Below are 14632 nucleotides of genomic sequence, written 5' to 3'. Positions count from 1 at the left end.
TGATGGGCAGGAAAAATCTGGAAAAATGCTACTTGCAAAGAAGCAATCCTTCCGTTGTCAACTAGGAATTGACTTTCTATGAGTTTAATTGTAAGTAACTAGGAATTGACTTTCTATGAGTTTAATTGTAAGTCGGCATATGTTTTGGTATAGTTGAGATCATTTTGTTAATGGAGGTGCCGCCATGGTAGGTGGCTGTCGAGGAGTAGTATAATGAAGAAAGTGGTGCTGATTTTGTTTTTTTTTTTTTATCTAATTTAAATAAGGGTTAAAAAGGAAGTCCAAACCAAATAAAAGAAAGTGGGGTGTATTCGTAATATTGTGGGGTGCCAATAAAACTACCTTTTCAGGATTCATCTATAGTTTTCGTAACAATGTGATATTAATTTACAAGGGGCGGGAAATTTGAACTGGATTGCAAACAACATCTGTTGAGAATCGAACTCTAGAACTAGTCTAATTCTACCTCGAAAGTGTCATGCATTTTTTGCTGGGAACTACTAGCTTTCAGTGCCGCATGATGGTACTGTACCATCTAATAATTTCTCCATCACTTGGGCTCATGAAATTCCGCTCTTTGATCATCATTATTATCATAGACATGATGAAATCTATGATTTATTGACCAAATCAAGTATTTGTGCAATTGATGAGAAGATTAATTTAATTGCTGCTATGATTGAGAATTTTATTTCAATTCTGTTTAGTTAATCAATTACCAAGTTGTGTAATCATCTAAGAAACCCATATATGGGGCACTATACATGTATTTGTATGTTTTTTTTTTAAACAAATGATATTATCTACATTAAGGGGAGGAGTGGGTTTAGCCTCACAATGTACTTGTATTTGTCTTAATTTGAAAGCATCATACGTATTTTTCTTCTTTTGGGTCTGATACATACATATATGTTCGTACACACTTTGTTTTGAAGCAAAATCCTTCATCTCCTTGTCATCAAACCTCTTCCCGTAAAAAGAAAGATATTCAATAAATGAAGGAATGGGTTCATGTAATATGTAAATCTAATTAGTATTTTGGTCCTCTGCTGAAAATAGTGTTGCACCACAATTGGCAAAGAAAGCCAACCAATACCTAATAAAAGAATACCCATTAAATTTGCAATCAGTTACAGGATGGCATGTGCATGTAGCTGCAAGTTAAATGTAAAACAGAAAGTAAGACAAGTTAATGAATTGGTTGCGACACAAAGGAAAAATACATAGACGCGAAACGTGAAATCTAATAGCATAAGCCAAAATCCATCATCAATTCGAAATTTTTGAATTTGTTTAATTTTGTATAAAAATGATATATAAATGATGAATTAAACTATATAAACAATTCAAATCCTTGAAAAAAGTTTCAGAATGAAAACCACAAAAAAGTGAATTAAAATGTGTCTCCCCCGATCCTAGCCCATCTATATATACATATATATAAAAAATAATATTTGAGTTTTGGGCTGTTTGTAACTTCATCTTTCTAAGAAATAATACAAAAGGTGCTAAATGCTAGAAGCTTAAAAGCAGAGAAGTGCGAATATGGTTTTGGTCAAAAGTGCAAAAGGTTCTGTTCTCACTAGGCATGAATGAACTCGTGTAAGAACCTTGTGAATGCTCATTGTTTGTATTGTTTTTCAATCCAAGCTGCATGCAAGTCAAGTCCTCGCATTTAAGTTGACTGTAATTTCTTATTTGACAGGGACACGATCTTGTCTTCTTCCCAGATACATTCGAATCTTCTATCACCAGCGAAAGTTTTTTATGACTACGTGATTTCCCTGAAATTTCGATTTCACTTGGGCTTGCCACTTGCCAATTAGATTGGCGATTTCCATTTAACCCTGAAAAGCCAATTTGTTCCACTTCTGAATGAGGAATAATAAACATTAGCGGATTAGGTGAGCAAGAGCACTCATTAGGACTCGATCATCGGTTAAAATTGTTTTCTTCTATAATTTATAGGTCATCAAACCTTATTCATTTATTTTGATAGAGATGAGATAACCAGAAATCAGAAAATTAGTTTTTTTTTTGCTCACTAGCTAATCATGATATGCACATGTAAGTTCATAAAAATGTTGGATGATGTACTTGTGGTGTGCAAGGTTTTTTCTTATAAAAAATGGACGGACAATAAAAATTGGTTCTGCCTATCAAAATCGTGACTCTATTATCATGAATCTATTTTTACTTGCCCGCTCAAATGTAGTCACTTCTAGGGGTGAACGCGAGTCTAGCTGGGTCCATTTTTGGTGAAACTGGACCCGACTCGTTTTGTTTTTGGGTAAACGACTTTGAATTGTTCTGGTTCAATGTATTTTAGTATCTCCACTTTTAGTGTTAGTTAATTAGGATTAAACACCACACCTCGAGTTACAAGTGATTAAATTGAGAATAATATCGGTGTTGTACCATTTTGGCTCATCTCTCTAAAACTTTAGCAGTTAATTGCAAAAACTGAGATAGCTAAAAGGCTTATCTGTGATCAACAGAAGGCATATCATTGACTCATTGGGTCAGTTATAGCTAGAGGTGGCAAATCAACTCATTAGATTGTTAATAGGTACCCGTTAAGACCCATTTATTTTGATTTTACCTTACACCATCATCATCACTATCAAAACTCGCCTCTATATTATGGTGTATCAAATCAATCGGGTCTTAATGGGTACCCATTAACAACTCAATGAGTTAATTTGCCACCTCTAGTTATAGCCCGTTTACTCACCTCAATTAGTGCAACTAATGTAAGTGAACATTTGTCAGATTGGATAAATCAAAATGTCGTGAAGGAAACTTCTCAGTGCATGTCCTTTATTTTGTCATCAACTCCCAAACGGCATGCAAGTCAATCAAGTCGCGTCCTTTATGATTTTATCTATCCATGCAGATTGCATATAACAAGTTGGCTTTAAGGGTGAAATAGTATATTACCCCTCCACCTAATAACCTCTCGTTACACTGGTCATGCTAAGATTAAGGATGTAGATGGATCAATTTACAGGAAATACAAGTTGTACAACCAATGTGGCTGGTCCAAAGCCTGTAAGAATATGAGTGATAATAGAAAAATATTTAAAACTCGTTTGAAAGTACTTTTGAAATGACTGAAAACGTTTTTAGAGAAAATATTTTGAATTCCAAAAGCACCTGAAGTGCTTCCTGTAAGATGCATTAGTTATGTGCTTCTCGTAGCACTTCAAGTGGATCTTTACGATTTGCTTGCATTCTTAGTAAGAATTGATTCCAGAAAGGTGCTTCAGATTTGGGAGCCTTCATTTGAAAATTGAAATAATTTCATAGGAACAAGGGAAATATAACCAAAGCTTCACACTTCGCAACTACAGAAGTACTGTACAGATCTCTATTTGGAGAATAGCTACCCGCTATGGTTACAGAGTCTCAAAACGGTTGTTTTCATCAACTCGTCTTTTCAGCGCCTGATTTGCGACTCGGAATATGTTTGATCAAAACACCAAGCAAGGGCCATGCGTCGATCATTTTGCTGTTTTGGAGTGTTTGATAAGCCAATCGATGACAACATCTATATTTACGGAGTCCTTGCAAGAGATCATATAGCAGCACACTTCTTTGTCCGTAATTGAATCAAGGCCTCTGAAAACACCCAATGAAAAGTATCAACATTTCTAGGAGTAGATATCAGATATCAGCTAAAAAGAAAAATGGTGAGTGAAATATAAACTTTTAGAATATTCTGTACTCACAGTTGATCAACCAATGCTTGTTTGGAAAGAGCCTCAGACTTGTCGATTTTGTTGCCAAGAACAAGTAACGGAATCCCATTTAAGGAAGGTTTCATTAAGAGGTCGTGCAGCTCACTTCGAGCTATTGGAATACTGTCTCTGTCAGCAGCATCAACTACGTAGCTGTGACAACATCCATCATGACAGAAGAATTTTAAGGGGAAGCTCGGTTTACAGTCACGTGTGAGAATGAATACCAACATCAAAATGAAATAACTATAAATGTACGGAAAAGACTAAAACTAATATGACAAGTCTTGAAGTAGCTGGGCTGTCTGATGAACCATACATTGTTCTCTCAAAAGAAACATATATTGTTGAAAAAAAAATTAATTAATGTTGCTGAAGACAACAATAATGAGTGATAGATAGCCTACTTTGTATAATACCGGATGTAAGAATAGAAGTGAGAAGTATCTTCGTTTTTCAATGAATGATTGCCAGGTAAATTGTCATGGTTCTTAGAAGAATAAAATGTCATAAAAGCAGAAAGAGTCCGATTTCGATTCAGGATTAAGTTTCAGGAACAAAACATAATGTTCCTGCACAGTGGCAGGCATTTGCTGGTTCCTGAAAAGCCGGAAACATCTGAAAAGCAATTGATGGCAAAAAAAGAGACCGTGATATTTCAACGAGAGAAACCAAGAGATGGTAAATGACTGAAAGACTTACACAATTACAGAGACGCCACGACAGTAACGCTCCCACATTGTGCGGAACCTTCTTTGACCTCCAAGGTCCCAAACCTTGATTGTCACATTTCCCTTGGTTACTTTTCGCATGTTGAATCCAACCTAGTTTTCATAGAATGAATATTCCTTATAAGTACTAGAAGTAAGTACTTTTCATGTTATACACTTATTTATTTATTTGATCATATAAAATGTCAGCATAATTCCATAGTTTGTTAAAGAGATATGCTTACAGTTGGAATCATGTCCTCACTGTAGCCCCCTGTCTGGTAAAGAAAACATAGAACGATTAATGTGAAGGGAAAGAAAGTATACATGCTATAAAGGACGTGGAACACTTGCGTTCACTCACAGCAATGGCATTTAAAAGAGATGTCTTTCCTGCATTCTGAAGCCCTACTAGTGAAAGTTCCATTTCCTGTTTAAAAAATAAGCTGACATGTACGCACACGGTTGGATGACACAAAGTTAGCAAACTGATAACGGATAAATCCAGGAACCTTTCAATTTGAAACAGTTTCATAATAACAGAACGGAGAACCCCAATAAGACTCACTGCAAACAATTTAAGAAAATGTGAAAGTATAGAAGCCAACAGTTCTCACACGTTACAGCTATTAAATGTTCAATCATGCAAGTATTCTAAGTAGGTTACAGAAAAATTACATGCTTCAACCAACGAATCACAATGTGCAAATGGATTAAAAAACTGAATGTGCATGCATACACAAGACCGATAAGCAGTTTTTTCAGCAACTTTGGTCAAGCAATCAAGCGATAGCTAATACTGACAATAACTGAACTACACTCAAGTCTGTGTAAAGCTTGGATACCCTTGAATAAGGCATGAAAGGTAGAATATCCAGCTTCTACTAGCATGATTGCATCCATATCATATCCAAATAGTATTACTACACATTTAACATGTTTCCTGCAAGGAAGTTCAGTTGTAAAACAAGTCTATGACTCCAAGGTAGAGACCATTGTATCCTTGTATACTATGTATTTGTAATATCGATGATGTTCAGCTAAGAAAAGAGGTAAGCCTCTGTGTTGCTAGAGACGGTACAGAAATGATAGACGTGTTCAGACGAGTAGTTGGGATGGTTTTGAAGGAACTAAAGACTTAAGGGACAAAGATAGTTTAGACATATGGGTCAAGAGGTTCGAGCTAAAGAGATGGAACTTAGTCCAGTCTGCTTCAAAGTCATCATCTAGGAATTCTAGGGACTCCCCATTTGGTTTACTATTCATACTTTGCTCATGTTTCAAGGACGACTTATTTCACTAAACACTACTTGACAACAGCTACTACCTCTTCCTAGAACAGAAGTATACAAACTCGAGTGTCGATATCAAGAAACAACATTAAAGAGAAAGATCAGTCCAAATTGCTCCATATCTTGACAAAACAAGCCCGGAATTATTAGCTAAGATTTTCAGTATCCATTCGAATAGTTTAGAAAATGAAACCAAAAATAAAGTTTTCATACTAATCTGGATCAGATGAGCATTCTTTTATTTGTGTCGGGATTCTGATAAATTGGAAATTTTAAAATTTTAAGTTTCCTTCTGAAACTTGCTTGTTTTAGCATTCTATGGATTTGATTTTAAAAAGATTTTAAGATAACATAAATTACAAGTTCCAAAGTTTTTGTACGAACTTTTGAACTTGCATGTTAAGATTATATACTTCTTTTTGTCTTTTCTTTTTGTGCATTAGAACTTCTATATCGAATCCAATAGTTTAGTGCTCAGTTGTTTTTAAGAGAATTGTAGGTCTTCTCTGTGCTCATGATCATGCTCTACTGAGGGCCCTCAGTTCTCACTATACATCTCATTCATTTACCCACAAGTTGATTCAAATGTGTCCCTGACCTAAGACCTATATATAAATATGCAATGCGTACCCCATTTAAGTGTAGAAAATTCGATATCAAAACTGTGAAAACTACATATAAGTATTTCGAAGGAGTTCCTCAAGAACATATGACTCAAGGAACTAGATTGAAGTGTGTAACCAATGAGGGAACTGCTCTTGTCTTGCTTAATATGCTAAATTTTTCTATGACTTTTCACCTCTTTGGTGGCAGTAGGACGCCTCCCTAGTTGGCCACTCTAACGCTCCCTAACTGTGGTTAAGAATGAATGAAACAGCAACCCAAAGAACACATATGAGACTGATTTTAAGGGGTTTAGGACTCCGAAATTCATGTAGTTGCTACCCCCAACTGCCCGAGTTAGCTGGACCAACTAGAATTCAACAAGAAGGCTTGCAATTGACATCCCCGGTAGCTAGGGTGTTGCAGGCACCAACCTTGTTGGAGATGGGCCAGCATCTCATGGAAGTTACTTCCAGCAACAATCCTCCACATGATCGGTCCTCGAAATAAGGTAGCCAACTCTTACATATGTCTCGGCTTGCAGCCAGCACCACGGCATTGTGTTGCCTTGTGTAGCCTTCACCCAGGGCATGTTTTGCAGGATTACAGCCTTCCAAACGCAAGCCATGCACCCTAAGCACATTGCTGTGCATGGTACACGCCCAAGTGACACCCAATACATGCCCAGCCCATGCCCTGCCTGCTACTGAACCGTCTCCTTGCATTGGCTTGAATGCTGCTGCCCAGCTGCCCAAGCCATGCCACACTAACATAGCAAGAGCCTGAAGCAACGGCACAATCATGTGCTTCCTCCTCCATCCTTGGTCTTGCCTTCCACACGAGGCTGCGACCCCTTCATACAGCAGAATGCTTTACACTGAAATGCCACTGAAATCTGCCACACATTCCTTTCAAATTGGTCCTGCTCTTTGCACCCTGCGTTTATGTTATGCCACAGCTTGCTGGCACGTCTCAGAGCAACGCATGTGTGCTGCCCCTCCTGGAAACTTGAATTCCCACTTATACGTTGCTTCACTTGGCGTTGTCCAGCCTTGCTTTCACATGGGCAGAACAGCCATCATGACTTGGCCTTGGCCTTGACCCTGGCCCCCAACTCCAGGGTTGTAACATTTATCTGCTATAATTTTACTTTCAAACCTGGTGTTTTGAATAAATTAGTGTTCCCTATCATTGTTTTGCATCCCATTACGGACATGAAAAGAAATGAGAAGCAGATTAGAGCTAGTGATTGTCTAACCTCGTGAAGCTCAGAAATCTACCCGTAATAGTGGAACTTAATGACATATGATGAAGTACCTAACTCATAAAGCAAAGGAGCAAAATCCATTGACAAACATAAAGAGTGGAAGAGATTTTTTTCTCTCAACTTAATTCCCTAAAACAGATAACTGAATGTTTCCAATATTTATGCAGTAATGCAATTAAAACTTCAAAATTCATACTGGCGCACAGACAATAGTTTGCTTATCTTAAAAAAGAGCATAATTGGTCTTTCGGTTCTGTAGATACACTGCAGAAGGCTCCGATAAGGGTTTCTTTAGCTTCCAGTAACAATAAAGCTACTTCAAACATATATCGAACCATGTTCTTTTCCCATTGGAAATTTAGGGAGGGAGGAGTAAAATGAAAACTATAACGGTATCAACATGATATCTCTCCCACCAATAATATCTTTTTGCAATCGCATGGATTTTAGTCTCGGGAGATTGAAATTCACCTTTGCAGGTGTTGCCATTATGGTTTTAACAATGAAGATAGCCTCAATCAGAAAAACAGCCACAAAGTTGCAATTTTGACAAGAACAAAAAGATCAAATTCCTAAACTTTTCTGGTTCCATATATCTTTTCAGCAGCAAATTGCACCGTAAGAAAATCGTCTTAATTTTCATTATTTAACTACTCTGCTTGAACCATTGGAGTCACAAAGCCAAAAAGCAACCTAATTTGAGAGTGAAATGAAAGCATACTGAAATTGAACATAGCTCAGCGCAACACACAGATTCAACCAAAACAAAGCCACCAATGAAGCAATCACTTTCGGGTTTCGATTTTACCATTTATTGATTGTTAGCAACTTGGCATAGCATATGAAGTTCTCAAATTAACCAACTTTTTGAACCTCAAATCTTGAAAATACAAAGTTGATCACAGAAATCAGTGAACCAGAACACACATCCCAATACAAACAAATCCAAAAACTCAACAAACAAATTAACGAAACAAAGAACACAAAAGAAGAAGAAGAAGAAGAAGCAGAAGGGGTTACCTGCGGAGCCAATTGAGGAAGGAATCCAGCAAACCCATTTTTCGAAAACAAATGAGGTTTTGGGTGAGAGAAGAGGAGGAAACTTGGGCCCACTGCTGATCCCTTTCCTTTTATCAATCTCTGTCTGCTTTTTAGCTTCCCCTTTGTGATGACCGACCGCTGTTCCCCTGTTTTTTTCTTTGTTTTTTTTATTTTTTTTTTATTTTTTTACCCTCCTTCTCCCTCTCTCAAGTTCTTAACTGGTTCTTTGCATAATTCTATCACCCAGCATTTAATACAGAAGCTTGAGTTTTGAATTTCCTAGATTAAATATTTATCTTAAAGTTTTTTTTTTTAACATTTTTATACTAATCAATGTCCAATAGCTTTTTTGTTAATTCAAAACTACATAATTTATCCTCATAATGAAAAAAAAAGATTTATCTTCAATTTAATTAAAAGTTGTTCCAGACTTATTTACTAGAAAACAATATTATCTAGTGCATTTTCTATAGATCAAACACATTCTTAAATTATTCCAAAAAGATGAAATATTCATTTTTAATGTGGTTTCATGATTGGATACGTTTCAATCCTGTGTTATTAAGGTAAATTCGAAGTTGGTACGTTTTCCTTCGACGTTGATACGTTTTCATTTTCAATTTTCACATTTACATTCATTTAGCATGGGTACGTTTTGATTTGAAAAAATAAAATAAATATTAGATTTAAATACAGTTGAAATTATTTAAAATATATATTAGATATTGAAATGTAAATCAAACTCAATTAAACTAAGATGGCTCAAGTCAGAGCATCTTAATAAAATTTCAAAAAATTAAAACAACTAAAAAAATTAAATTTTGCAATTAAATTTTATATTCTCTCTCTTATAAACTTTTTTATCAATGTGACCCGTCACGATAAATAAGGATGGGCATTGAACACTTATTTCGTGTTAAGGATGAGGCGGCGTTGCGGTAACCTGACGGGATAGTAGTGCCCACAGTCTTAAAAATCGATATTATCGGCGATATTTCGCCGATAATATCGTTTTTTTGACCGGCCGATATTTTTTTTACTAAAATTAAAATATCTTTAAAATATTGCGATAATATCGCGATATTCGTCGTCGTCGTCGCCGGCGGGAGGTGAGAAAGGAAGGAGGAAACCACAAGTGGTGGGTACGAGCTGAACAACAGCAAATCACGTCCCCCAGGGTGTAGAGAGACCGTAAAAAGGCCCCAAGCAAATCGGTGGATTTGCAGAGAAGAGATGGGGGGAAGGTGGTGATGGTGCTCGGCGGAGTTGCAGAGAAAAGATGGGGGGGAGAACCGGAGAAGGATCAAGTTCGAGAGACTGAGGGAGAAGAAGAAGGATGGAGAGACTGAGGGAAGGATCCAGATCGAGATCGAGATTCGAGAAAGTCTGAGGTGATGAGGTGACCCAGCATATTGGATGGACAACGGAGAGACCGGACCGAGGGAGAGAAGGAGACGGAGAGACCGAGGGAGAGACCGAGACGGAAGGCTTTGTGTTCTCTACTTGTTTCGTGTGCGTGTGAAGGAGACGGAGAGATCGAGGGAGAGAAGGAGACGGAGAGACCGAGGGAGAGAGAGAAGGATCCAGAAAGGTATGCGTGTGTACGTGTGCGTGTGTGCTTGTTGCGTGTTGCGTGTGTGCGTGTGTGCTTGATGCGTGTTGCGTGTCATTGACGGGTAACGTGGACAAGGTTGAAGAGTCTTCCTTTCTATGTGCATGGTATATAGGTGTCAGAGTGTTGCAGAGGTGAAATAGGTGAATGTGTGTGTTGCAGAGTGTTGCAGAGTGTTGCAGAGGTGAAAATAGGTGAAAATAATTTTGCACCCAGAGGTGAAAAGATGTGAAAATAATGTGCTTGTGACTGTGAGATGTTAGGTTAGTGTGAGTGTGTGTGTGCCAATAATTTTGCAAATAAATCCAAAGAAAACCCACTGAAACTGAACCAAACTGTCATATGCACATACTACCATACAGGCATGTAGCCTTACACCTTCAAATCACATGAGAATCATTATCCGTGAAAAAAAATCTTGACAAGACAAAAAGATATATCCGTGTGTGAAAAAAATCAGTGACAAGACAAAAATGTATGGTGGAGTGGTTTCTCACTGTCAAACCCATGTGTGTGTGTAAAAAAACACTGCCAAAAGTTCAAAACCGTGTGCGTCCCAGAGGTGGAGTATCATATCATCACACATTTTTTTTACCCTTCGAAAATTGAAAAACCTCTATTACACATTTCTGTTTCTTTTTCTTCCCTTAGCCCTTTCAGATCCTTTCCAAAACCTTTTCTCTCTCATTTATTCACAGACGGCAAGCTGCAGAGGATCGTCGAGGTTTTGCTGCTGCTACATCAAAAGTTCCAGATTTGTTACATTTAAGGTAAGTTTACAAACTTACATTTATATTATTGTAATTTATACAACAACAAAATAATTTGTGTGGACACATGCATGAGATTCTTTAATTTCACATCCTCACACTATCGTAAATGAACTTTCCAACACCAAAAGAGGGGCAAAACATTTACTAACTTTGCTTTATGGCTTTGTTCGAGCTCGTTTGCTCCTGATTATCCTTTTTTATTAAACAATTTTTACATACCTCCCACGAAAAGGGTCCATAATCAATCCTTTTAGTCTCCATTTTCAAAGAATATAAAAGAAACGGCAAGGAAAAGAAAATGAAAGAATAAACAATTTTAAAAAGTTTTAAAACACTTTTCTCAAAAAACAAAAAAAAATGTTTTAAAACACTAAAAAAGAAAGAAGTTTGTCTAGAACACTTTATTAATTCTTAACAATTTGTAATAATATATAATACAAACACTAGTTATGTTGGATACATAGATAATGTACATATATAAGGAGGTTAATTATACAAAAAAAAATTGTGTGGACCCGTGCATGTGATCTAAGAACCAAATAATATGTTAATTTTTTGAAGTAATTAAGTAATGTTGTATAATTATTCCCTAGGATAATTTTAATATGTTTAATGTTATTTATTATTTTATTAGCAAACTGGTTATTATTCATTAAAATTAGGTTTTATTATTCCATATTATTTTTATAATTTCTACACCTTACAATCATTTTGTTTACTTCCTATTTAATTCTTTTGTAGAATAACTTTATTATTTAGGTTCTCTTATATAACCGTCACTACTATATTTTTTGGCCAAAAAATAATTGCCTAATTTCCATGCAAAATAAATACAGGTATGTTTAAGATGTCAAAACGTGATCCAGCTTGGGAACATGGAGACCTAATAGACGGAAACAAACATGGCACAATTTGCAAATATTGTGGTCATGTAATGAAGAGTGGCGGAGTGACATGACTTAAGCACCATCTTAGTGGATTAGATCCAGGACATAATGTCCAACGATGCGATAGTGTCCCCCCAGAAGTGAAGGCATCATCACCACATTATTAAAAAATAAAAAACACCAGAAGGAAAAGAAAGCATATGGAATGGAAAATATTCGAGCTGGGCTACGAGGAGAATACATTGGCCAAGCGGTTGACAGTGATGATGATGACGATGAGGACGAATGTGATGATGACATGGGACCTGAAGAACGCCGCAGTTTCAAACAAACATCATGTGCCTCCAAACAGTCAGCATGGGAAAGAGAACACCTTCATAAAATTCCTAATAGAGGACAAGGTTCCGGGACAAGTGGTGGTGCACAAATGAGATGGGGAGGCAGTCTTAGAGAATCACAACCAACACCACCAATAGCCCCAAGTTTATATAACTCATCCAAAGCACGTCAAAAGAGTGTTTGGAGTTATTTCAAGGGAGGTAATGTGAAGGAGGGAATGGGGCGTCTAATTAGCAAGTTCTTTATCTATGAAAATGTCCCTGCTGAGAAGGCATCATCACATCATTTCAAAAATATGGTATTGGGATGTCAACAGGCCGGTGTTGGAGTACAACCTCCCACTCCCTATGAGGTAAGAAACAAATATTTGGAAATGGAGCATAAAGACATTGGCGAGTATGTTAACAAGTTGAGGTCAAAATGGGAAACTAATGGTTGCACAATCAGGTGTGACGGATGGACTGGCCCAACCAGATTGTCTATCATAAACTTCATGGTATACTCCAAGGGAAAGACAATTTTTTTTAAGTCCGTTGATGCTTCAGACCATATAAAGAACTACAAGTATATTTACAAGTTATTGAGGGATGTAATCATGGAGGTGGGAGAGCATAATGTTGTCCAAGTCGTGACCGATAACGGTTCTGCATTTGTCAAAGCTGGAAAAAAGTTAATGAAGCATCATAATGTGTTTTGGACATCATGTGCAGCACATTGTATTAATCTCATGTTTGAGGCAATGGGGAAGAGAGAGAATATTGCTAATGTTGTAAAAAGAGCTAGAACAATCACAAATTATATTTACAACCACGGTTGGTTGTTGGCAAAGATGCGTGAATTTTGCAAAGGAGAAATTATTCGTCCAGCTACCACTCGATTCGCCACCAACTATATTGCATTAGATAGCCTACTTAAGAAGAAAGCAGGGTTGAAGCAACTATTCACTAATGACGATTGGGCCAACCACAATTTCAGCCGCTCAAATGCAGGTCGTATGGTGGAAAGTATAGTGATTGATCATGCTTTCTGGACTCAATCAGAACATGTGTGCCAACTGTTTGAACCTCTTTACAAGGTTTTACGGATTGTTGACACAGAAGTGTATCCTACTATGGGGGCATTATATGAGTTGATGCGTGTAGTGAAGGAGGAATTGGAAAGAAAACCTGGTGCAAGGTGGGTCATAAAGATAATTGATGACCGATGGTATAAAACATTATACCACGATTTGCATGCAACAGGTATAAATTATGTCATAATTTGCAATTCATTTCTTTAGTTGCATAAATATTTTTTCTCTTATTAGCGTATGTGTTTCTTTGAACAACATATTATTTGAATCCTCGATACCAATACAGACCCGGTGTTGGAGATGATGGTGCCCTTATACGTGTTGTACATAATGTATACTCTAAATTGGGCCCTGCATCACCAGAAGTTGGCCAATTTGGAAATGAGGTACACAATTACTTAAATTATAATAATTACTTTGTTGGATTAAACTAACAAGATTTATTGAATTCAGCTAACATGGTTTAAAGATGCAAGAAGAACTTTTGGAGAACCAACATCAATTGCTGCTCGAACAACAATGTCTCATAGTGAGTGTAAACATATTTCACTATAAGTTTATAATAGAATTTGTTCGAGCTATTAGGCTTATCAACATTGTTTTTCATTGTAGCTGAATGGTGGATCATGTATGGGACCGATGCACCAACTGTGAGAAAGTTAGCAATCAAAGTATTATCACAAACAGCTTCCTCATCTGCTTGTGAAAGAAATTGGAGCACATTTGCACTCATACACACAAAGCAAAGAAATAGGTTGGCTCATAGTAGGTTGGAAAAATTAGTTTATTGCTACTACAACATGAAGCTTCAAATTCAAGATAAGGAAGCAGAAATAGATCATGTCGACCGTGGTGACTCACTAGATGTGTTTGATATTGTTGGTGAAGATGATGATACAGAGGGTAACCAATTTTATCAATGGATTAGACCTCTTCATTTAGATGATGATGAAGGCAACCCCGCTCCCAAAGTTGCTGAAGAAGCACGTAATGAAGGGATAAATGTAGAAAGAGTATTAGAGGAGGATGTGGGATCTAGCAGCACTGACTCTTTGGAAGAACTTTTGCTCCCAAGACCAAGAAACACTGGAATTCCACTTTCTTCCAATCCTACACAACCACAACATCGTGCTGATACTAATGATAGCTCTAGTACAAGATCAGGAGACTCACCTACCACCGGAGGTGGGAATGATGAAGGATACAGTGGAGCTGGAGATAGTGGAACTGGAGGTAGTAGTGGTGGATATGGAAACTATTATGGACCACCTCCCGGATTTATGACCCCCTTCATTG

General features: G+C 37.1%; 2 protein-coding genes across 2 annotated transcripts; one reads left to right on the top strand and one right to left on the bottom strand.

The window, feature by feature from the left end:
- Nucleotides 1-3261: 3261 nt before the first annotated feature.
- LOC126634502 (ADP-ribosylation factor-like protein 8c) lies at nt 3262-8865 on the bottom strand. Its single transcript, XM_050305026.1, has 6 exons — nt 8633-8865; nt 4815-4896; nt 4696-4728; nt 4443-4564; nt 3732-3893; nt 3262-3621 (listed from the first exon to the last, which is right to left on the bottom strand). Exons 1-6 carry the CDS (start codon nt 8668-8670, stop codon nt 3504-3506), a joined length of 555 nt encoding a protein of 184 aa, XP_050160983.1. The 5' UTR covers nt 8671-8865; the 3' UTR covers nt 3262-3503.
- A 3404-nt stretch (nt 8866-12269) lies between these two features.
- LOC126634495 (uncharacterized) lies at nt 12270-13868 on the top strand. The gene is made up of 3 exons (XM_050305021.1): nt 12270-13505; nt 13623-13722; nt 13790-13868. Exons 1-3 carry the CDS (start codon nt 12353-12355, stop codon nt 13791-13793), a joined length of 1257 nt encoding a protein of 418 aa, XP_050160978.1. The 5' UTR covers nt 12270-12352; the 3' UTR covers nt 13794-13868.
- The last annotated feature ends 764 nt before the right edge of the window (nt 13869-14632 follow it).

Source organism: Malus sylvestris, chromosome 9, assembly GCF_916048215.2.
Source record: "Malus sylvestris chromosome 9, drMalSylv7.2, whole genome shotgun sequence".
NCBI lineage: Eukaryota > Viridiplantae > Streptophyta > Magnoliopsida > Rosales > Rosaceae > Malus > Malus sylvestris.
The sequence above is the reverse complement of the archived record's forward strand: the minus strand, read 5'-3'. Positions and strand labels throughout refer to the sequence as shown.